Source organism: Melanostigma gelatinosum (assembly GCF_949748355.1).
Source record: "Melanostigma gelatinosum genome assembly, chromosome: 1".
In the NCBI taxonomy this organism is placed as follows: domain Eukaryota; kingdom Metazoa; phylum Chordata; class Actinopteri; order Perciformes; family Zoarcidae; genus Melanostigma; species Melanostigma gelatinosum.
Window position 1 is genome coordinate 8,346,655 of NC_136634.1, and position 23,969 is coordinate 8,370,623.

The following is a 23,969-nucleotide window of genomic DNA, read 5'->3' on the forward strand; positions in this document are numbered from 1 at the left end:
TTTTTCACCTGCCCCACGACTATGCTTTGCTTTCAAGAGAAAGGAGCTCAATATATTGTATCTAACAGATTGGAATTATTTTCACATCCAGCAGCCATCCTCCCATTGGAATAAAACACACTTGAGCAATCATGTTTACGTAAGAAAACGCTTTCCTGCATCTTTTCTGTGGACCTCTTAAGAGGCTTTTAACAGTATACATCCGGAATCTATAATTGACACCTGCTGTCAGGCTTCATCAGTGATTACAGGAACATTACTCGACCTGTAATGAACTGTAAAACGAATGACATCTGTGTGAGATTACGCAACTTGAAAGCAAACTGTTGTACATGAAGTCCCATCAAGCGTGATATTGAAATGTCCACTTTTACATCTTTCTGCCCAAGCTCTGTAAAAGCCCAGGCTGTTGGACCCAACGTGACGGAAACCTGAGGCTAATGACTCAAGCAGACGGCCGTGGGCATTAGACAAGTTAATTTCTGAAATAGTCAACCTCCCGTGTAGCGATACATTCACATTACCCTGCCTCACTTGAGAGACGTGCGGCTGTCACAGCCACTGAGCAATGCTGATGTCCTTTCCCACCTGCATTCATCTTCCTCTCAGGAGGTAATGGTCTTCTCAGGTCATTTGCGCATTAGGGTCTCGATCATTCATCTCACCCACCGGCAATCCTCTGGATTGCTGGTCCTCCGCAGCACATAGAGGGTTGTTTAGCAGATAAGGACAACATACATGCTCAGAATCATTCATTTGCTCTCTTTTACTGAAGTCCCAGTGCTGCCTAAAGTGTCTGCAGAGGGCTATTCAAGAACATGCAGGTGATGTTCAATTGATTTGTGGGTGTAATTTGCAGGTTTGGGCCTTGGAGAAATTAGGGTTTGTTTCCTTATTATTTCACGATGTTGAATGATAATTACCTCTTTATGTAGCAACAGGATGTCAAAATGTGGCTTAGTTAGTCTTGGTAGCAAGCAAGTGATTTAGGTGTTTAGTACATCGAAACTGAACCGACTTTTCACTATTGTCACGAACAAGTCAGTAGCTTTTAGCAGTGGAGCTCCCCTCAATGGTAGCTGAGTGAATGTATGCTGTTTCCTACTCAAAATAAATTATTCAAAGACCACAGTGCCGCAGAAACAATCATGATACGATAACTTTGTCTCACACAGTTGGCTGCTGTGCCATTAACCTATATGAAAACTATATGAAAATGTAAAGAAAAAATGTGTTGAAATAAATCAAACGAAACAATTGAAATCAGCGGAGTGATAAGTAAGGGGCAACGGACGTGTCTGCAAATGTAAAGAAAGTAAGAGCTTGAAGACAGTTTGATTTTAGCTTTACATTGAGCCCAGACAGGTCTGACTGCCCGATAGAAGACAGGCACATTAATCTCTTTAATGCGGAGGATTCAGTCCCAGCTGACGTATGTGCGGCCGTTACTCTGTTCGTGCTGAATGCAGCCTGCTCAACATTTGTATAATGTTGTAAAATTGCATGCTTGTGCTTAGATCAGTGTTCCAAAGAGCTGCTTTTCCCTTTATCTCGAACACAAATAGTTTTAATGTGGTTTCAGTGTGTATCTGCATTCAGTAGTCAAGGTAATTGATGTGGGAAGAAGGACAGAACACACATGTGGCTGTCGAGGCCCACACACTTAAGCCGGTTCGGCATCACGCTGTTCCCTTCGCCTTTTGCTTTTACTTGATGTGATACTACTGCCTGTATCTTTCACAAGCTGTTTTGCGGCGAGCATAGGTCACAGGGGATATGTAGCGCATTTGGCCATGATGTGAAAGCATTAGCCGGTGCCAGCAGGTGTGTAATTATATATGAAACAGGGTTTTAAAAGAGGAACATCACGATGGCATGTAGAAAGTAGGCCAAGAAGAACAGGCGTCACAAAAGTCCTATTTATTCCTCGCCCACTTCAAATGACTTCGTTTTTGAAGTTGTGAAATAATCCAAGGTCACGCTGACTATTTCAGGACTATTAAAAATAACATTAGACACACAACAATTTAACATGATGAAACGAGCCTCCAGGGCAGATTCTTTCAAAGGAATATTTTTCTTCTTCTTGTATTTCTACCCCAGTGCTCACTGTTTGTCTGCTTTCTGTGTTTCAGGTATGGTGACATGGTGCCAAAAACAATCGTAGGGAAGGTGTTTGGGTCCATATGCTCTCTGAGTGGGGTGCTGGTCATCGCCTTGCCTGTTCCTGTCATAGTGTCAAACTTCAGCCGTATCTACCACCAAAGCCAGCGGGCAGAGAAACGCCGAGCCCAGAGGGTACAGACTCTCCCCCTCCTACCTCTCTTTATTTTGCTTCTTTATCTGCCTCTTTCCTCTGTCCCTGTCTTATCCGCACGTAACAGAATGACAGGGCAAACACTATCTTCCAGAATATTTATCTTTTATTGTGTTTCTGTGTGTGTGTGTGTGTGTGTATTGGATGGGCTCAACTTCCTTGAGTATATTTCAGTGGGAGAAAGAAATAAGCGAGGGAATGACAATGACTAAACAAATGATCTTCAGAGTATTGTGTCAGCAGCTTTTCAATAGCAATATGTGCATTTCTTCCTTAAAACTGTTTGCTGAGGCAGAATTTCCTAATCGTAGGGTTAAGCATGGCCTCTCCCTACTAGATACTGTGGCTGCCAGAGGGAGACAGAGTCAATTAGTGTGACAGACAAACCGTCAGAGGCTAAAACAGAGGTCTGTTTGTTCAAACAGAAATCTCGGCTTGCTAGAATCCGTGCTGCGAAGATTCGAGGCACTAATGTCTATATGCGCTACAAACAAAATGGGCTCCTGATCGACCCGCTGGAGGAGGTAACGAGACCAAGCAGCGGCTTGGGGGCTGACTGACTGGGGCCTCGCTGATGCTTGCATGCCGCTCTGCTCGGGGGCCATGCAACCACACACGGGAGGGGGAGGGGGGTTTCTCATGCTGTAACACAGGGGCTGCTGCCATTCCAGTGCTTCAGTGTGATCGTCCTCTCTCTTACATCACACTTCTCAGCTGCAGCATTGACATGCTTCCTCAACACTCTCTCTCTCTCTCTCTCTCTCTCTCTCTCTCTCTCTCTCTCTCTCTCTCTCTCTCTCTCTCTCGCTCTCTCGCTCTCTCTCTCTCTCTCTCTATCCATACAGCAGGAGGGCCAGGCAGGCACACTTGCCTTCTGGTGGAGCACAGCCATTACCGTCACACTGACTCATGACCAAGCTCTGCATGTCTGTCCAACAGGGTTTGGAGGGGAAGGAGGAAACCAAAGGCTTACTGCTATGGAGGCTGTCTGCTCGCCTGCATCTCCTCTAAACTCTGTTTTCTAATCTGCCGTGCGTTCCGTGTGTTATTTCTGGAGCATCCAGGTTGTAGCGCTAACTAACACAACATACCTTCCATCCCAGAGCCGTGCAGAGCTCCATCAAAGTGTGCAGTGTTGTCGTGGTCTGAAATCTGTGATGTGTTTGGTGCAATCTGTTCGATCTGTGTCTAGGTGTGCCACTGCTGTTGCACTGAAATTACCTCTAATTTGACGTTTCTGGTCCTTGTCACCAAATCAGCTAAAGAATTGCAAAAATATAATTGTATCAGTGAAACATGTTGTGGTCAGCCACTGTGTCTACGCATCTCTAAAACATCCACACCTCACTAGGATCTCAGTAGATTGGCTGCCGTGCTACAGATCAGCATTTCAACCCTCAATGCTTTGTGTACTCTCCACTACATCACCGATCTAGCTGTTGCCTGAGACTCTGTGTCCATGCAGAATCTTAACCTGCTCATCTACACTGTTGTTTTGTTTTTTACTGTGTCTTCCAAGGCCTGCAAGCAGGCAGGACAAGCCCTGGTGGCGAAGGCCCCCAGCCCTCCTTTTGAGAGCCAACATAATCACCTGCTGCACTGCCTGGAGAAGACCACGGTAAGATGCCCTTTCTTCCTAAAACTTCAAAGCTAAGTCCACTGGGGGAAAAACCCACATTCACTTTGGCATCTTTCATTTTTACTTTCTTGGTAACAGGGTATAGATAGCTCACTGTAAAAACAGCTCTTGTATGAAAAATTGCATCACTTCTGTCTGTGTTGTATTATCAGTAGTATCAGTAGGATTTTGCAGTGTCTTGTAAATAGAAACAAAGTGACTTTTGTCATCCATGCTCTAACATGTACATTCTTTTTTTGAAATGCAGCACAAGTTAAAAATAGCTGTCAATGGGACTGGGAAAGGTTGCGTCCCCTCGCTATAGCAACATGCTAAAGATAACATGACTCAAGCAGCCAGTAACATTATTCTCTCCAAAAAAATCAACATACTTCATTTTACACTCTGTACGAGTTTTACACATGCAGCTCTAAATCCTGTACAGAGACATGGACAGGCAGTAAATCAGTGTCCCTCCACAAAGAAGATCCTCCCCCCCATGGGAAAAGCTCAATAAAGGCTTCATGCCATTCAGATGGCAGCACACATATTTACATCAGGCCTCTCACGGTGTGCATTATAGATGACAGGATGCGTGAGTGACAGAGGGAAGGTATAAAACAGGAGGCACGATTCAAGGCATGGCATCAGATCCTGTGCGGTGTCATTCTGCCACCTGCTGGCTGAGCCTGAAACCCTCGTGGAGTCTGACCTTCAAGTCATGCTCATTTGTCACAGGGACAACAGTTGTGAATGTTTTCGCAGATGGCACTTAATATGGACATCTGGGCCAATGTATTTCTGTTCCCTTAATGATTCATTTTCCAATCATGAAACAATTTTGCTGTGGATCCTGTTCAGTCTGTTTGGTCTTTACTGTGAAACATCTTCACTCATTATTTTGCAGAGCTAATCATCGATGTAATAGAGTGATTCACGAGCAACACTGAATCCAAATGTTCCCCCATCTTCCTCTGCAGAATCACGAGTTTGTGGACGAGCAGACGTTTCAGGCCAACTGCATGGAGATCTCTGTGATGAACAAGTCGGGGTCCTGTGGGTCCTCGCTGTCCTCGTCTCCACACGGCCTCAGCTCGTGCTGCTCTCGACGCCACCGGAAGAAGAGCAGCTTCAGTCTGCCCAGCACAAACAACCAGGAACTCAGCACCATACAGATAAGAGAGAGGCCAGTGGCCAACAGGTAGTGTCTCTCGACTCACTCACACCAAATACACACATATACATGCAAACAGCTGTATGGTATGACAAGAAAAAACTGTATTCGTTCAACGCTTAGAAAGTGATGGATTCAGTTTCACTGATATATAGACAATTATCAATTATAAGGAAGTAAAAAACATATTGTTGCTGTCTAGTAGAAATCACGGCGTCTTGATCAGCATGTTAAGTGTTTGGTTAGCTCCTGTTTCTCCAAACTTAGAGACACTTCTAAACTCAGGCCCATTGTGTCCAGAGCTGGAGTTGGAAATGATTATTCATGCATTCATTTCCTCCCCTACTACTGCAACTCTCTTTTCACTTACCTTAACAAGACTTCCCTAAATTGCCTACGAGTGGTCCAAAATGCTGCAGACAAGCTTTTGACCAATTCTCCAAAAGGTCTCATGTGACTCAGATTTTGTTTTCAATGGCTTCCCATTCAATTTAGAACACAGTTCAAGTTACTTGTGATCATGGTTCGAGCCTTTCATGGTCAGGCGACTGCAGCAGCAGGTCTCTGATGTCCTCTGATCGGTGTTTGTTAGTTGTTCCTCGCTGAAGGAGACTGTGATTTTGAGGTGGCAGCTCCTAAACTGTGGAACTATCTCCCAATGGAATGAACATCTGTGGACACCGTGGACACACTTGTTTAGAAATGCTCTTGTTTAATTTCTTCTATTTCTTTAGCTTGCAATCTGCATTGTATGCCGGGCATTTTCTCTTTTACTATGAAGCACTTTGGGCCATCTGCTCTTGAAAGAAGTTTTTAGAATTTCAGATAAACTGAGGGCTGTTTTGTTGATTCAGACAAGTCTCTTATGTATGAGGTTGAATGATCTAAAAGTGCATTGTCATGAAGCTTCAGACAAGTTTGTTTTTTCTTATTTAATGAAAAATTTGCATTTTGGAGATACATGGTTTTCGTTGGACAGCAGTTCAAAATGAGAACTTGAATGTATTCACATGCATTCAAAAAAACACACTAACAACTGAGATATGTGTACTTAATACCGTTATATATTCACTCGGCACAAAGAGCGTGGATATTTCTGGATCATGGCTTTCATACTGTACAGTATGAGAATAAAGAACTCTGTGTAGGCTTTGTGTAATAAATTCACACGGTCAAGCCTCTCACCCTCTTTCATCCCGTGTTTCTTTTACAGCCGCTCCTGCCTGAATGCCAAACTCGACGAGACTGTGCCCTTGAAATGTGACCAACCTTACATCACTCCTTCCATGGTCAGCCTATCTGCACCGGTGGTGACCTCATCGGACGGACACGGCTCCACCACCACCACCGCATACTCTCAGAGCAACATTGTCAGAGTATCTGCCTTGTAGATGTCATGCTTATCTGATCAGCTAACTGGTCTCAAGAAGCACCAGATGCTGAGGAGAGGGACCACCGAGCATCAACCTGCCATAATCTAGAGGGATTATAAGATTAGCAGAAATCGGGGTTTTTGAAGTAGTGATCTCATCTGATGTCAAACTCTGCATGGTATTAAAATGATGTGGACGGCTGCCTTGGAAGTAAAAAGCAAACCAGCAGATCTTGCACCATTAAGCACAGCAGAGCGAGGAAGCGTTGGGATTGCGTGGTTATCGTTGTTGCCTAAAAATACTGAGAAAAAAAACTTTATTTTTGAATATGTATTGTAGTTGTATTTGTTGTCTTCTGATTCAAAGGAGGAACGGCAGATGTTGAAAAGTCATTCGTGATGGCCTCTGATGACAAAGCACACATATTCATTAACTGAGGGCCATCTTTGTGAATATTAAATCGTCTACTTACACATTAGAAACATCCACTTCACTCACCAACCGGATGAATAGATTGTTTTAAAACCCCTCAATTAACTGCTTTCTAATAGTCCCCTCACTGTTGTAAATTTAGAAAACATACATCCACTGGAACGGATAACTGTTGTGAATATTCATTAACTGACTCATTAACTGGTTGATGTCATCGCTTGACGAGTAAAGTATACTACGCATCCTGACATGTTTGTGAAATGTGCAAGTGAAAGTCAAAAACGACTAAATCTGTGTTAGCTTACATATTTGACATTCTGATATGGATCTTTGTGAAAGCCACTGTCATCGATTACCAATCTATATTGAGAACCATACAGGGCACATATTAGTTAGGTCACAAAGTAGAAATATAAGTGAATGTTCTCCGCAACACTTAACTAATACTAACCCTAATGTTGAAACATAGTATTGACCTGGAAGACCATATGAAAGAGTGTTGAACATCAATTCCATGGAGTTGCTCTTAAATTATAAAATGAATTATAATAAGCGAGACTTGGTAGATTTCACTGTGTTTAAGGGCCATTTTGTACATTTTTCATATTGTAAATATCTCAGTTAGAACTTTATCGACTGCATTTGAAGTTGGCTCCTCTTATTTCTAGATTTAGTTTACAGTTGTCGGCATACTATTTCTGTCTGTTTACTGGTTGAATTAAGGATTTGCATGCTGTCATTGCAGAATTCTGTTTTATTAAAAGTATGTCTTCTTGTTGGAGGTTTGTCAGTAAAATTGAGATCGATGGAAGGAAACAACAATGAGGCTGGTATGTTATGATGTAAATTCCGCAACACTTTGCTTTTAATGAAATGCAAATCTTGTCATATATTGAGTACATATTTAAGGAGTAAGGAGAAGGGACAAATGATCACACATTGTGCATTTGGTGCAGTGGATAGAATAAATACTGTAGCTCTACTGAAACATCCATTAAATGACCCATGTCTTTTGTTTTTTTTACCAGAGCACAATTAGATGGATTTCGTAATGTTTTGCCTCAAAGAGCATCACTAATAAGCAGATGGGGATAATAATTAGGCGATGCTGGAGGACATGTGAGGACCTGACTTGTCCCAGTGGTTGGTCCTGCCTGCAGAGTCTCTGGAGACGGACAAGCAGGCCTCAGTGATTGTTTGACAGAGAACTCCCGGGACAGCATCCCTCTGCTGTGTTGATTGCTTCAGTCCAGGCTGTTTCTGGCAGCATGCAGCGCCTCTGCTCTGCAGTGTTAAGGAACTGCTGCAAAGTCATCCTGCACACAATCTAAGATAACGCAGCAGCATATAAAATATACCAAAATAAAAATTCACTCTTTATCTTCTGGGGTATAATTGAGTTAATATTTAAACACTGACTAGACAATCGTTAACCATTTCAATATTTAGGTACATGGTGAACATTGAATTTGGTCTAGAGCCACTGAAAAGTAGATAGAAGTATAATATGATCATTTCTTATTGAACATGGATACAAACTTGTTCTTAATCCGATAAAACTCTGTCTGAAACTGAGGGTTGACTGCAGCATATATGATCGGGTCACTCAAAGATGTAATGCAGGCGACAGAGACGGACAGAATGTCCATGTCCAGATTGATCTGAAATAAATCACAGAAAATAAAAAAGGAAACTTAGATAACTTTGTGTGGCAGCTATCAATCTATAAAAAAACATCTTTAAACCTTTGGCTCAGTTTGAAAAAATAGCACACATACATACAAAATGCCAGAAGAAATGCATCCTTACCTGACAAATGTCGACCTTTGTATTGTTGTTGCCGCGAACAACAAAATTCATCAGGGTGGTTGTGATCAATGGCAACCAGAATAAGAGGAAGGATACAATGATGTAGCCAGCTCGCTTCGCCATTTGACTTTCCTTCTTTTTGTGCACTCTTTCTTTACTTGCTTTTGAAGGCATCATGCAAACAGCACCTACCACCTGCACACTTTGTTTTGTAGCTTCTGTTTCAGGGGCATTATTTGAGACGGGAGGTAATGAAGACATTTGATCTACTGTGGCAACAGTCAGTGTTTGTCCTCCATCGGCGTTCGTAGCTTGTTTTAGTTCAATCAGTAAAACAGAAGTGGACCGGTGTTTTTCTAACTGTGCAGATGAGGGAGCATGGGGGGTGGTTTCTTTCATTTCAGAGGGCGCTTTGACCGTTTTCACTCTCTCTTTGAGCTGCTTTTCTGTATCAAAATTGCTTGACACCTGCGGCATTGTGGTCGAGCTTTTAACACTGGCAGCAGCGCCTCCATTTGATGGTTTTGCTTCAACTTTCGTGTCACAGGAGTTGGACTGCTCTGTTTTAAAATCAGTCTGCACGGCAACCTGCATCGCAGGAGGCTGAGGTTGTTCTGTTTTCAAGTCAGTTATCTCTGATGCAACGCTTTTGCTCAGGGTCTGGTTTTGCTCTGGTTTTCCGGGTCCATTTTCCACAGCTAAGGTTTCTTCTTTCTTCTGCTCATCTTCTTTCTTCTGCTCATCTTCAGTCTTTGAAAGACGAAAACTACCTTTGTCAAATATTTTTTGATTGTGTGATCTCACAATGGCAAATATGCGAGCATAGAATAAAATGATGATAGTAAAGCAAGCTGCCCACAGTGGGAACACCATGTAAAGTCCAAAAGTGTCATAGGAGGATGCTGTTTCTCCACATACTCCTTTGCATTTGGTATGCACCGGTGAGTCCTTCATAAATATCAGACAAAAAAATGCCACCAGAATAGCCAAGATCCATGTGAGAGGAATCTGCACCCGAATCCGTCTTTGCCTTTGACTAGTTTTAAAGGGCTGGGCAATGGCCTGGTACCTCTCCGCACTTATACAGGTCAGTGTCAACAGTTGGATGCAGCAGCTGAAAGAGAAAGAGGCCACTTGGGTATCACAGATCAACGCGTCCACATGTCCTCCTTGATATACGGTCACGACGATGGTGAAGAGAATGGGGCAGTCAATTGCACACCTCAGAATGTCGATGACTGCGAGATTTACCACCAGTGCATTAATCGCAGTTTGAAGGGATTTTTGGTGGTAAACTGCCAGTATGACAAAAAGATTTGCTGCAATCCCCACAGCAGAAGTGATCAACAGAATCAAGCTGTTTGCCACTACGAAGGCGATGTCAGTGTAGTCCTCCCAAATGGTGTTGTTGCCAGAGTCCCATGCAGGTGTAGGCTCGCCTCTCATCTCCAGGTTTAAAAAGCCATCATGTTCAGTTCAGTGTCTTCATTCTCTCTATGCCGCCCGAACGCACATGCCTGATTCGCTTGTTGGCAAGGGAGTCTGCACTGAGTGAAAAATATTAATGGGTGAACCTATAGCTTGGACAAGTATCCACCCTTTTCATTATCACTCCACTGCAGCAGGAGGTCACCTGGGAGTCCTCACTGTTCGCAATCATTAAATACTGTGCTGTGTGTTCACAGCATAGACAGCTGGGGGAAAAGGGATGGCTGTTAATTGAAAATGTATTTACGTCACCATTGTCTCAATCCGGATTACAACTTTAAAAAGCCAACCAGGGGCTCGAAACAGAAATGCAATAATGATGATGGAATGGCCCTGGGATGCATACGATATTAGATGTGTGAGGTAAACAGCTGTCCATTTCATTTACTTTCACAAAGGTCACAAGCTTTGCATTAAGCATGCCAGATGGATGACTTGGGAGTACTTGACTTGGCTCAGGAAATAAAGGGAGCCATGCTGCTGGATTATAGCATGACATTGTGTAATCCTGTTTGGAGATAAAGTGTGAAATGCTCTTTGCTTCAAATGTGCAAGTTTATGGACGATGGTGAAATCTGGGATTAGATCAACACAATACATTTTCCTCCGGACCATCTTACATATTAGACTAATCAAATGTCAGTTGTGGAAAAACATTTCTGGACAATAAACTGTGGTGAATCACAAAACCATGTATCAAATGCCTTGGCAATAAAGAAATAATGTAAATATTTCAGACAACCTGCTAAAATAGAAGTGAAAAGACAAATTAAGCACACTTTAGGAACAGATTCAAATTGACAATATTTACATTAAGTCGCCCAAACAAGTGGGAGGGAACTGTACAAAATAAGCAGCAAAACAAAAAAATCACGACAGCTTATTTTGACGATTTATGCAATTCAAATTTGTGAATTCACTCTTCAATCTACACTCCATAGTCCATACTACATAATGACAAAGAAAAAACACGGTTTTAGAATTTGTTTTTTTTGCACATTTATTAAAAAGCACATTTATTTAGTATTCATGAAACTTGAAATGTAGCTCAGGTGCCTCCCATTTCGCTCGATCCTCTTTGGGATGTTTCTACACCTTGATTGGAGTCCACCTTTGGTTAGTTCAGCTGATTGGACATGATGTCTTTATAGGCACTGACAGCTGAGAATGCTTATCAGAACAAAAACGAGCCAAGAGGTCGAAGGAAATGCCTGCAGAACTCAGATACCATGATCGTGTCGAGGCACAGCTCTTTCGAAAACATTTCTGCAGCGCCGAACCTTCTCATGAGCACATTCCATTTTTAATCGGGACTCTTTCTAGAGCTGGCTGCCCGGGCCAAACTGAGCAATCTGGGGAGAAGGGCCTTGACAGGTAACCAAGAAGCCAACGGTCCTACTGGCTGAGCTCCAGATGGGAGGAAGTGCCAGATGGACAGCCATCACTGCAACACTCCACTGATCTGGACTTCATGGCAGAGTGTCCAGATAGAAGCCTCCGCTCAGTGAAAGTCACATGAAAGCCTGCTGAGAGTTTGCAAAAACAAAAGCACCTAAAGGACTCTCAGACTGAGAAACAAGATGTTGGTTGTTTGGAATCAATTCTAAGGGTCCTATCTGGAGAACAGCAGGTACATGAAACATATTTTTGTCAGTTTTTTGGGTAAAATAAGGATTGTCAGATTCACTGACCTTATTGCAAAGGTTTATTGTGAAACGCTACTAAAGTGAATCATAATGTAATGAATGTAATCAAATGATCGCTCCCAAAAACAAACATATGAACTAATAAAATAAAAAAACATATCAATGAAATTAAGTAAATCAATATTTACTCACCTTAGATTCAATGATTTATGTCAATCTTCATTTCTGGGGACTCAGTTTTGGCTCAGGCGTGTGCCACATAAGTCCTGCGTTTGAATCAGGCTCAGAGGTTTCATCATCATGTCATCCCTTTCTGAACCGTCTAATCCCTTTGAACTGTCTTCAAACAATAAATAAACACAAATAGGAAATAGACCACAGAATAGGCCAGCTAAGAAAAATGAAGGACATCACTGCCTGACTGTTAAAACATGCACAATGTGAGTTGTGCAGCAGTCTTGCTCAACAAGTGCACCCAAATCTCATGTGTTTTGTGGGTATTGCAGAACTGATTTATATTCATTGTTGTTCTTTTATATTATGACAGCCATACAATCTGAGATAGAGCACACTGTGTTGCTTTTGCAGTCCCTGCAGCTGATAAGAAATGTGCAAAGTAAACCCCATATTCACACAGGTGCTCATGGGTGAAATCCTGCCTGTATACACTGCAGCAATCTAATAGTATATGTTTTGTGCTGCAGACTTCAAGGTGTGAGAGGTCAACGCTACTATGATGGAGCTGGCTATTGTTGACATTGATTTCATTTATAGGATCTAGGTCTAATGGTGTAGAAGTGGAATGAATACACAGAAGCCATCACAAGCCCACCTTATTCTTGGTTGTGAGCACTTTGGAGTAGCAGTAGATGATGACTGCAACGGGTAAAATGAAGCAGATGAGCGTGTAGAGGATGAGGTAGCTGTAGTTGCTCCACGATCTCTCCTCCCAGGCCAGAGAGCAGGAGGTCTGGACTCCCTCAGGTCCGTAGGAGCTCCAGCCCAATAACGGAGCCACCGCCCAAAACAAGCAGAAGAGCCAGACAATTAGCAGCCCGTTGATGCTTCTCCGCATGCTCAACTTGAGACCATTTCTCGGTTTACACACCGCGTTGTAACGCTCGTAGGCAAGCAGGGTCAAAGTGCAGAGTGACACCAGACCTGGGAAAGAGAAATAAGTTTTAACATCAAAATAAATATCAAATTGCACTTCCTTTTTCTGGAGGTTTTGACTACATCTCATTGTCTTTCTCAGGGTTTGAACAACAATATCTTCATTACAAGTGAGAAAACTCCATCCACTGAGGATACTAAGTTTATGTTGTATTACAGTTTGTGTCCAAAGTCAAGAAGGAACTTCAGTCAGACGAACAAACATAGACATAAACATGACATTTGCAAGATCTGATTACAGTAGAGGGACATTTTCAGAAAGCATCACACAGACGCCTACAACATGAATGTATTTGTAAAGCCACAACACGTTCTGAGATTATGTGAAGTGAAACAAAAAGATCAATGTTCTAGCCTTGAGATTGTGTCTTACAATGACACGGAGAAAACAAAAGTCTATACAACACAAACTGCTCTCCCACAACTCCACTTACCAAAATAATTGACTGCAAATCCTTGTAACACGCAGGCTGTGTGGCCGATAAAGAAGGAGCCTTGGTAGTTGGTGATGGTGACGACCAGGGAGCCGCACAGGCCTATCATCAGGTCAGACACCGCGAGGCTGAAAACGTTGATCTGGAGGAGCGACGGATTCCTCAGCAACACGGTTATGACGAGAACATTGTTAAAAACTGTCAACACGGTGTTGATGAACATGAGGAAGGAGAGTATACTGTAGCCCAACCGAGGGAAGACGGTGGGCGTAATAGTCGCCATCTCGGCGTGGAGGGATGGAAGAGGAGAGCCGGAGCGCAACAGCGTGCTGTTGCTGTGCCTATAAGAAGTCCAGCTTTGGTGGAACAATTGTGAGGCCAGAGACACTCAGCTCAGCTCGGGACACAGCATCACCGATCTTATCATTTCTGATCCCTCTAAAACCACTCGGCTTTGCTTATTTTCCAAGAACTCAAATTGGGCACCTGTCTGATGGAGAAATCCCCAAATGCAATATGGGGAATTGGTCCGTAACGCGATTTGAATGGATTAGTCCCAATAAACCCTCTGCAATAATGGTAATTAGAAAGGAGAGGGATATTAAGGAGTGATGAATTAGCCCTGAAATTAAATTTTCAAATCATGAAATATTTCTTCCTTTAGTTGTTTATACAGCTAATCGAAGGGAAAGAAAGAGCATAGTACAAATGGAACATTTAATAAACAAACACCTGCTAATCGAATTACATAAGTATCCAACCATATCAATTTGCTTTAAATTCATGACTCATGGACCATTAAGCCTAATCCATTTTAATAAACAGTGAAATTAAAATACACTTCATATTTTAAACTACAGAAACACAAATAAACCATTTGGCCACAGATATTAAAGAGTTCCCCATTTCCAGATTATATTTCAAAGACATTCTTTTCAAGCCTTCATTCCAGCACATGTGAAAACAATTCACGCATTTGTGAAAAGTGTGAAGCTCAAAGAAACTCAATGCCACCTCAACAGATCAAATAGCAACTCTCTTGCTAAATAGAGCAACGACGGCCCATTTTTTCCGCTGACAAATATGAACATTTCTCACGTGCTAAAATTAAGACATCCAGGCTGTGCTGTGTGGAACCTGTTCAGACGATGAAATACAAAGATCTCAGACCACGAATGTGCAGCGTGTATCACATCACAATGGGCAGTTCCATATGAGATGAACCAAGGGGCAACATTTGAAAAGCTTCATTAACACAGATTACATTAGACTATTGCAAAAATATACACACTGCAGTAATGTGACGAAGTAGATTAAAGCAACAGAGTTTGGAACGTAAATGTCACATCTGAGGATTCCCATTTCACTGACAGTCTCGTGTAGTTTTACAGATGCAAAAGATAGAAAAAAACCAAAGGTAATCTTCAATTCATACTCCAGAGACACGTGATGGACATGACGCGTGACTGCCCCCTGTTGTTTAGACTGTGTAAATACAGCATATTTGCGTAATTCCTCACTGTACCTCTCACACACACACACATATATACATATACACGCAACTCTAAAACAATCAGTGCATTCAATCTTTCCAATTCTGTGTGACGAAAATGTAAATTACAAAGTGTCCATGTCTTAAATAAAAACATGTGTCATTTTGCTTAAATAGCATGAATCCACTGGTCCGCTTACAGACTGAATTCTTTGAGGGGAAGTTTGTAACTAACTAGTTTAAAGCTCAATTAACGTCAACAGCCTACGGCAGGGGTATTCAACTAAAATTCCAAAAGGTCCAGATCGAGAAAATCTCCTCGGGCAAAGGTCCGAAACACTACAATAATATCTAGCTCGCGCTATTTACTGCCATATATAAATATATATATATATATCTATATTCAAGAAGCCTAATAGTAGTAACAACGTCTGTGTAGTCAACAACTGTCAAATCAAATAAAGTACACATCAATTATATTTTAACAATTATTATTCTCAATTTTCAAATTGAACTGGATGGATTACAAATAATACATAGAAATACATGAATAGATGTTCTTCTAATTTCAAGTACAATAAGGGCTGGATTAAAGAACAGAAAGCGTTTCAAAAATGTGCATCTTAAAATAAAGTAATTCATTTTAGAAAAAATGAATTTCACTGAATTGTCCTGCAGCTTTAAATTCAGTTCATTTAGGTGTGAAGTGATGTCAAAAAAGCCACAATATTATATCTTTCTCATCTTCTAAAAAGAGAAATTAGTGAGCATGATCATAATCTGTGGTTATTAATCCACTTGTTTCAGCTCTATTCTCTGTTAACATCCTTGTTGTGAAGTGAATTAACGCGTTAGGATTCTGATCATGTTGGGCTCTTATGTTTATTTTCTGTGTCTTCATTTAGATGTGAGTGGGTACGTTTGTTCAAAAGAGTTGTGCTTTGTCTCGTAGTGGCGCTTCATTTACCGCTTTTAATTATCGTCACGCTCTCCAAACATGTGAGACACACTGGTTTTAAACTGTCCGTGTGAAGAATTAACCGATAAGAGTCTGTTCATTCCTGGTTAAAGACTCTGGTCTCTTGGACCACTTTTCTCTTTTTGGAGAACGTCATGCGAAATAACTTCTCTTACTCACGTAATATTCTCCCGCTCTTCCTTCTCTTTCCTCGTCTCTCCCCCGGTGTGTGTACATCTCTGAATACCCATATTTGATTAGTTGAGCTGCATCACGTGTTGTGATTTACAACGCATTGGTCGGTGCGTTTCCTGCATCGCTGAACGAGTGCTGTAAAGGCTGACAAAGCTGCGCAGCGCCGGTTAAAATAGAAGCGCTCTGTCAAAATAAAAACGATTTTGGGTCCTGGGTCCGGATACAACGGCGTCTGGGTCCGGTTCCGGACCGCGGTCCGCCAATTGGCGACCCCTGGCCTACGGGATTGTTACCAGTTAAACATATCTTAACATGTGGCATGCGTCTTCTAAAATGAAAAATTGAAAAATGTATTAATTATCGGAGTCTGCGTTCATCCTGCTGAGCTGTGAGGAGACGCTAATACTGGCAGGACCGTGTTCAGGCCAGAAGGGGGCCTCGTGCTGCAGGGGAGTACGGCGAGGGAAAAAGGTGTGCTGGAAGTCGTAGTTGAGCAGGCAGCTGATGGAGGCCATGTAGATGTCAGCAAAGCGTGAGAGTCGGCGTGAGAAGTAGGTGGGGTTGTGGTACGTCCGGAAGAGACTCCCGAACTGAGGGTTGAAGATGTCCTTCGTCTGTGACCTGCCGTGGAAACACATTCATACCATCGAGATGAGGTTCGGTCAGTTCTACAAGATGTCAATAAATGAGCTGCTGTTGGCTGCTGGAGTAATTATCTCCATTACCGCATGGCTTCTCTCTCTTTAATCCACTCCTCCACGACAGCTTGAGACGCTTCATCCCTGTGTACCTGTTTGGGAGCAGTGCAAAGAAGTTAAGCTCACACATTGGAGGATAGAGGCAAAGAGGGAAGGACACATATTATGTTTTTATAGAGCCTCCTGACCTGCATCTGCTCGATAAGCCCAGTCAGCGCCTGTAACCAGGCCATCATGTGCATGTACTCCTCCGTGTTCATGATCTTGATCTCCTTCCTCAGCTCAGGGATGATGGCGCCCGTCCTCCAGCCATGTTTCAGCGTTAGATCCTGCAGAAACAAAGGACCGGAATCGTCAATAATTCAGGAATTCACCGGCTTGTGTTACGTGTGAGTTGTAGGCTTTAAGTACACATCATACAGTACAGACAGAATTTGAGTGTGAAGTGAGACATTTTTGGGGGATTATTCTGTGTACTTGGACAATCTAATAAAGCTGCATGAAACTGGAATAAAGTATAGCTTCCTCCCTCCCTCCCCTGTAACTCCGAGATGCTTCTGCTCTGTGTCTGCGCTGACTGTCAGCTGTGGTTGGAGTAAACCACAAATGCCAAGTTCCATCTTTCTAAACAAGCGATCTGTTTGACAGCTGGCTGGCTGTCACCTGCAAGGCATTATGCCACAGATGTAAACTCTGCGTTTCATGAACATCATTTACAGCTGATCAGACACTTTCATCTATCCAAGTCGGTATAACTCATTGTGATTCAGTGAAATGTTTGTTCAGCGCGGATGAAGTGCAGGTTGGTAGGTTACAGGTATAAAAAGGTAAATACTCTGCAGAGATGTGATATATCAGGAGAAATACCTGTCAACCAAACCCACTGCAGTGCTACGGTAACTGTGTTATAATGCACGAAGAATTACTTTCTCAACCCATTTATTTTACTGTCTTTGTCAAGCATTCGCTAAGTGTCTTATTACGTGCTTCTTCAATGAACGTTGAGATTTAGGCTGTTGCATATGAAAATTAACTCAGAGTTTAATTTCAGGAGAAACATACTTATCTTAAATGGAGCATGGTCAAAGCATGGTCCCGCTCTTTGTTTAAAATATGGTAATTTTTCACAATACAGTGTTTTGTGTGGTTGTAATGAGCCCTTTGTAGTAAATATGGATGCTGCTTACTGCCAAGTCACTGTAGATGTGATCACCGAAGTACAGCACCTTGGATCCTCTCCAGCCGGTGAGTCTCAGGAACTCGTAAAGGTTTCCCTACAGCGATCAAACACACATGTTCAAAAAAACAAATCAACCATGTATTTTATTAAGTGTATCCAGGAGACATTTTTCAGGAATTATGAGAACACCTGTTTGTAGATCTTCCCTTTTTCCAACTTGTGAATCCTGTCCCACAGCAATGCACCTTTGTCTGTCACTCGCCTGAAAGGTCTGGTGGAAAATACACAAAGACAAATTTGCCAAACAAACACACACCGATGCACATTATGTGTACAAGTAATGAACAAGGTAACGTGGCGCAGTGGGGTGAAAGAGGCACAGCATGGTCATAGCATGAGCCGCAGACACAAACTTAGACGCTTACTTCCTCCTGTCATTGAAGAAACCAGGTTTGTCAGCCTGAACAATCACGACATCAAACAGGTCTCGCCAGTCCTCCCCCACGATGTAGTTCATTCCTCGGTCCCTGAGGACAGAGATTCAAGACGTTACCCTGTCTGCAACATCACGAGGGAACTGTAACAAACACCTGAGCGATACATGTTACACATGACACAGGCTGCATGTTAGTGCCAGTTTAAATAAAACTCAATGAAACTGCCATGATACTTTCGACATATATTTCATTTCACATCTCAATAACGATATACATCACGATATAGCTTGTTTCCTTGTCGTCCAATACATAAATAATCTATATCAAATAAGAACATTATTTTGTATGCTCCTGTGTGAATTAAACACTTTATTTTCTCATTTAAATAAGAACTTTAGGCCAAAATTATCGCATTTTCTAATTTGAATATGTGCTTGTTATTATTTTTCAGACAAAGTAGTGGTGTATTACGATATCTCAACGTGATTAAATAGAAAGACGATAAATGATCATATTGAATTATCGTCTAGCCCTATTTTAAAAAGGGAATAATGCACATCCAACCAGTTAGGTACAGGTGCAGGACACAAAACTGCAACAAAGGAAAAAGGACAAAATCATGAATAGATTGTAAACAAGTTTGAATATGAATCCCAGAGGATGTCAAGGTTAACATATTGCATGAGTAAAAACTTGGGAACTTCAGCATGTGTTCAGACTCTCCTTGTCCTTTGTTCCGTGTTCAGTGCTGTGAAGACCGAATGTAATAAACCATTAAATCAAGGACACGGGTTTGATGTTTTTGGGCTCCGGGAAGCCTTCTGAGGTTGAATATGCACAGCTGGCCATTTTGTGCAATCAAGCCTGACTTCAAAAGCGGCTCACAGTCAACAGCTTACAATGAATTACAGATACTTGCGGATGGAAAGCCCTTTGATGTGTGGTTGCCTAACTTCAAAAGTCGAGACAATGGCTTCAATTAAATATTAGTACAACGACACAAGGCTGTTCAAATGAATCACACTTACACAAAGTCAAACGGGCTATTGGTAATGAGGAACATCTTCTTTCCGTGCTCTGACAGCTTCTTCAGCACAGCATGGCTTTCCTCACCATAGCAAATGTATTTCTCTAGAAAAGGACACAAAACAGGGAGGTGGGTGATTTAATTATGCTTGTATATCACAGCCTCGTTATTTCTGAATTCATTGTTTAAGTCTTGGCACCAAACGTAGATGTGGCCATATACTTTCTTTCATTTCGGCTCAAACGAAGTAAAAAGGCTATAAATCAAAGGGCGTTACCAATATCTGCCTCCACGGCTCGGTACATGATGCCCTTGACGTGAACATCTCTAATGGCTTCCTGTGAAGAGAGAAAAAGCAGAGGCAGGAAGTCACGACTTCAGAGACACAACGTCAGCGTTCAGCTCTGGGAGCAACACGTTGCTCTGAATATAAACGGTTGACTTGGAAGCACAAAGACAGCGCATCCGTGAATACAAATGAAATATAAAGAAAGCAGACCCTGGAGTTTAGCTGCTTTGGTGACACAGTGAGAGTTTCCAAAAACATTTTCAAAAGCGTAACCTGCGCTTTTGAATCAGTGAAGGAGTAAATATCTCCCCTGAGAAGTAGCACATTCAAGGGCAAACTTAAAGGAGGTTTGTCATCGTCAAAGAACATTTGATGTCGACAAATTCAAAAGGAAAAGCAAGAAGAAGACTAAATGCTGAATAAGAAACCAGGCTTGGCAGGAGAAATAAAGATTAAGCGGGGTGTCCTTGAAAAGATATAAGAGCCACTCGTGGAACTGAGAGCGTGTCTGAGGGCTTTTAATGACAGCGATCCATCAAAAACGCTGCATTGTCACACAGAAGAGACAGGACCAGCATGACAGCTGCCCTCAAAGGGAGGAGGCGGCGCTGGTTTCTCTGCGCTCTCCCTCTGAAGCAGCACAGCCACCGGAGAACAGACGCAGATGGCTGGAGGCGGGCTTGCCCGACTAAAATTAGACTCCGGTTTTCGCAGCTAAAATTAAGACTGGATTGAATGGCTGGAGTATCACAGCAACACTGCGGCTGTATTTAGAGAGATGCAATAACAAGTGAGCGCAATATGTTGTACATTAATACATTAATCAATGTCACAAAACAACAACAAGGTAGTTCACCTTCACGTCTTTGTAGAGATGCACTGGCTCATAGTCGATGTTGTGCTTCATGAAGAAGTCATTGACACAAGACAGCAGATTCATCTCAGGCAGGGAGAATATGTCCATGAACTGTTTCATGGTGTGGCCATGGGAGCTCTGCAGAACAGTGATAAACGTCATTATATTCAGTGGTTTTCGTCTCCGTAGCGTCTACCCCGTCATAGGTAAGATAGAGAACGATTCACCTTGCCATAGAAGTCGCTCATGTTCTCCAGAGGTACATGACAACCATCATACATGGCAATTACTTCCTCATCAGGGACTGGATGAAGACCCCTGTAGAAGAAACACAAAATATCAAATCCTGAGACAATGTTTTCATTCATATCATGCCACAGAAAAGCTGTACGATGTGCAGCGCCGTGATGAGAAATGACATGTTATACTCACACAGTGCTGTGCTTTTCATTGATGTGAGAAGTAACACAGTGCACAGATACCTGTATACAGTTCCCAACTGGATGTAGTGAAAAGCATCGATCTTCATCAGCAGCGCCTGTTTAAAATCATTAAATATTTCCACAAAAATTATCATTTAATAAACACTGAGCGTGCGGTACAATTGATGCAAACTATAAAACAACAGTCCATTTGTTGAGTGAGATAAGCAAAGACCTTCTCACCTTCTGAACGTCATAGTGAAGTCCTCTCACAGTGAAATGAGGAATATACTCATAATTTCTCAGACCCTCTGGATACTAATAAAAGAAAAGCAAATATTTGAGTGACAACAAAACAGGGCATTACATCTGCTTAATCCAAAAACATTTGAGCAACAGAGTACACCACAAGCCTGATCCATAGTCCACCTATGTAGGTAAACACTGTGTCCCCCTTTGAGGGATTAATATGGTATACCTTCCTCCCTGTTCTTGTTTCTACATGACATATACTTCAGGACAAACATGAAAACACACGATTCTTTAATTGTCTTGTTGCTGTTCAATTCGTTTACGGATCAATTTCAGCAGAGAAATACGATCCTGCCTGTATTAGAAAAGTTTAAAAAGTGCCAAGTGAGCCGCACACTGTACACACACCCTGTGGTTCGTGACGAGAATGTCCCGAGCTATGTTGAAGATGAGGGTGTGCAGGTTCCTGGAGTAGAAAGCCAGGGTGTAGTCGTAGTCGAAGCCGTAGACCTCGGTGTCTCGTAGGCTCATCTCATTGTTTGCAAAAATGGTGTCAGGGTTGATTGAGTTGACGCAAATGGCTGGGACCAAATCTAAGAGGAGAGAAACACATGGGGTTGTTTTGCAGTTTCCTTCTGTTCAGGAATAGTATGTGCTGCTATGACAGAAAGGCATATCTTAGGACATACGTACATATGTCTTGAAGGTGGTGGATAAATCATTTTGATTAGGTGTCTGAACAGGGCCATTACACACCCACATGGAGTACCTGGACGCCTGATATCTGTCAACTTATGTTTCTTATGTCACCGTTCTAATAAATAAAAGTAATCATGGTGTATACTTGTGATGCATCTGAAGTTTAGTCACTTCCTACTATCCACTGAACAGCTGCGATAGGTTACCAGATACATGCATTAATTATGCAGAATCCAGGAAAGGACACATTAATAGGCTAGATACTAGAGCCAATGTAAAGTAGGGGTTTCGCTCTTCTCTTCAGACGGAAATATTCTCTCAGACATTTTGCCACTTATGGACTCCAAAAACAGATCAAATGTTCGGAATGACAGCAATAAAAAACACTTGTGTTTTAATGGACCTAATAGAGTACTGGTACACTAGATTTCTGTTCAACTACAGTTACTTATTTCTCAGTATCTCCAATATTTTAATGGTATTTTCATGGTGTATTTGCAAATACTGTAATTGGTCCGTTTCCTGCTCAAACAAGCCTGGAGAGGAGGCAGATATGTGGAGCTGCGTGAGGTAAAAACATGTGGACTATTTGCTTGAATTTATTGCAACCACCTCCAAAATCCTTTGTCCATAAAACAGCTGCGCAGAGTCTCTACTGTAGGTACTTGAATTTCATTATATTTTAAATGTGTTTGTGTGTATGTGTGTCACAAATTGACAAAGTAGCATAGCCTATAGTTACAATATATCATTCCGACCACAAGTGGAGGTTTGGAAGGCTGCAGAACTGGAAGTCTGCTGTAAACATTAGTCATAACAGCGTTATAAGGCAACAACAGTCCTGCGTCTCACTGCGTGTCCGTACCTTCAGTCTGCCTTTTGGTCTCATTGTAAACAGACCGCAGCCTCTCTGTCATGTCCTGGCCGCCTGAAGAGCTGCGACGCACAGATGCTGCGTAGTTTGGGGATCTGGGTTGGTGTGACAGTAACTGACCGACTCCATGGGATACCGCACCGAAACTCCGTTTCCACAAGCGAGATGTGAATGGCCGTTGGTGTAAACTCTGTAAGACATTGCAAAATACATTCGCCTTCTGCAGACAGTCCTTGTGCTTCAGAAGAGTCGACAGGGGCAGAGACAAGGGCGCCATGACTCTTCGGGTTGCAGCCCGTTTGTAGGTCGCGGTGGGGTCCCAGACGAGAAGGCATGCGCTTCACCAGCTCTTCTGTAAATACCGAGAGTGTCCCTGTTTGGTTGGTTTTTTTGACGTCACTTCCGCGTTTAGCAACGTGCCTGCGAGCCAGCGAATCAGAAGCTGGTGCGTCTGGAGATCAGATCGCTTCCTACTGTCCACCAAACAGATGCGATGTAACCGGATACATTTATTAAATGTGCAGGAGTGTCTGTTTGTCGAGCATTGAAAGACTGGAGATATGAAATATCTCAGGCATAATGGCACCTAAGGAAACCAAAAAGATAGATAAAGGTTTGATAATTTTGATTTAAAATCAAATTATTCTGACATAGTATCTCACTGTTGTCTTGATGAGACTATCCCATACATTTGACTTAGAAAATATTAATTATGACTTAGTTGTCTTATAATTAAGTCATTATAAAATACTAAGTGATAATAATGAGAGTAAAAATAAAGTTATAATAACGTAATAATAAATGTATCATTTTTTTCAGTTGAGGGTTTGTCTCATTATTGTGATTAAGTAAATTTACTTCTGAAAGTATTTATTTTGTCATTCATGATAGTAAATCAAAATTATGTGATGCTAGGTCAGAATTTAGGCTTTTTATTATTTATTTTTATTTCTGATATATATTCCATTTCAGACAGAAATTAAAATAATCATGGTAAAAATTGTGAGATGCTACAAAGTCATAATTTGGGCTTTTTAAGACACACTTGGCGAGAGGACTAGTTATAATTGTATACATTTGACCTTAAAATGTCTAAGTTTGACTGAGTATCTCACTAACTCCTATT

At 41.9% G+C, this 23,969-nt stretch overlaps 3 protein-coding genes across 3 annotated transcripts in view; 1 reads left to right on the top strand and 2 right to left on the bottom strand.

The window, feature by feature from the left end:
- LOC306791066 (A-type voltage-gated potassium channel KCND2-like) overlaps nt 1-6,500 on the top strand; it is a gene marked incomplete at both ends in the record, with an annotated part of 29,181 nt that extends 22,681 nt beyond the window's left edge. The window contains 5 exons of the mRNA XM_079287682.1: nt 2,136-2,298; nt 2,743-2,841; nt 3,837-3,935; nt 4,916-5,136; nt 6,323-6,500. Of these exons, the coding sequence (XP_079143808.1) occupies nt 2,136-2,298; nt 2,743-2,841; nt 3,837-3,935; nt 4,916-5,136; nt 6,323-6,500 (760 nt within the window). The remainder of the gene's footprint in view (nt 1-2,135; nt 2,299-2,742; nt 2,842-3,836; nt 3,936-4,915; nt 5,137-6,322) is intronic.
- Nucleotides 6,501-12,677: 6,177 nt separating this feature from the next.
- Nucleotides 12,678-14,966, bottom strand: LOC306783130 (parapinopsin-like; the record flags this gene model as incomplete). Its single annotated transcript, XM_079276656.1, has 3 exons — nt 12,678-13,018; nt 13,465-13,805; nt 14,962-14,966. 3 exons carry the CDS (start codon nt 14,964-14,966, stop codon nt 12,678-12,680), a joined length of 687 nt encoding a protein of 228 aa, XP_079132782.1.
- Nucleotides 14,168-23,185, bottom strand: nt5dc3 (5'-nucleotidase domain containing 3). Its single transcript, XM_079293889.1, has 14 exons — nt 22,835-23,185; nt 21,679-21,863; nt 21,262-21,336; nt 21,079-21,134; nt 20,824-20,914; nt 20,597-20,734; nt 19,729-19,789; nt 19,453-19,555; nt 18,413-18,514; nt 18,177-18,258; nt 17,995-18,081; nt 16,996-17,136; nt 16,835-16,899; nt 14,168-16,730 (listed from the first exon to the last, which is right to left on the bottom strand). Exons 1-14 carry the CDS (start codon nt 23,118-23,120, stop codon nt 16,463-16,465), a joined length of 1,740 nt encoding a protein of 579 aa, XP_079150015.1. The 5' UTR covers nt 23,121-23,185; the 3' UTR covers nt 14,168-16,462.
- Between the last annotated feature and the right edge of the window lie 784 nt (nt 23,186-23,969).

Coding starts and splice junctions, on each gene's coding strand:
- nt5dc3 (XM_079293889.1), bottom strand. CDS start 23,120: ATGGCGCCCTTGTCTCTGCCCCTGTCGACTCTTCTGAAGCACAAGGAC. Junction 19,790..20,596: donor ATCTCTACAAAGACGTGAAG/GTGAACTACCTT, acceptor CTCTCTTCACAG/GAAGCCATTAGAGATGTTCA. Junction 18,259..18,412: donor TTCTTCAATGACAGGAGGAA/GTAAGCGTCTAA, acceptor ATTTTCCACCAG/ACCTTTCAGGCGAGTGACAG.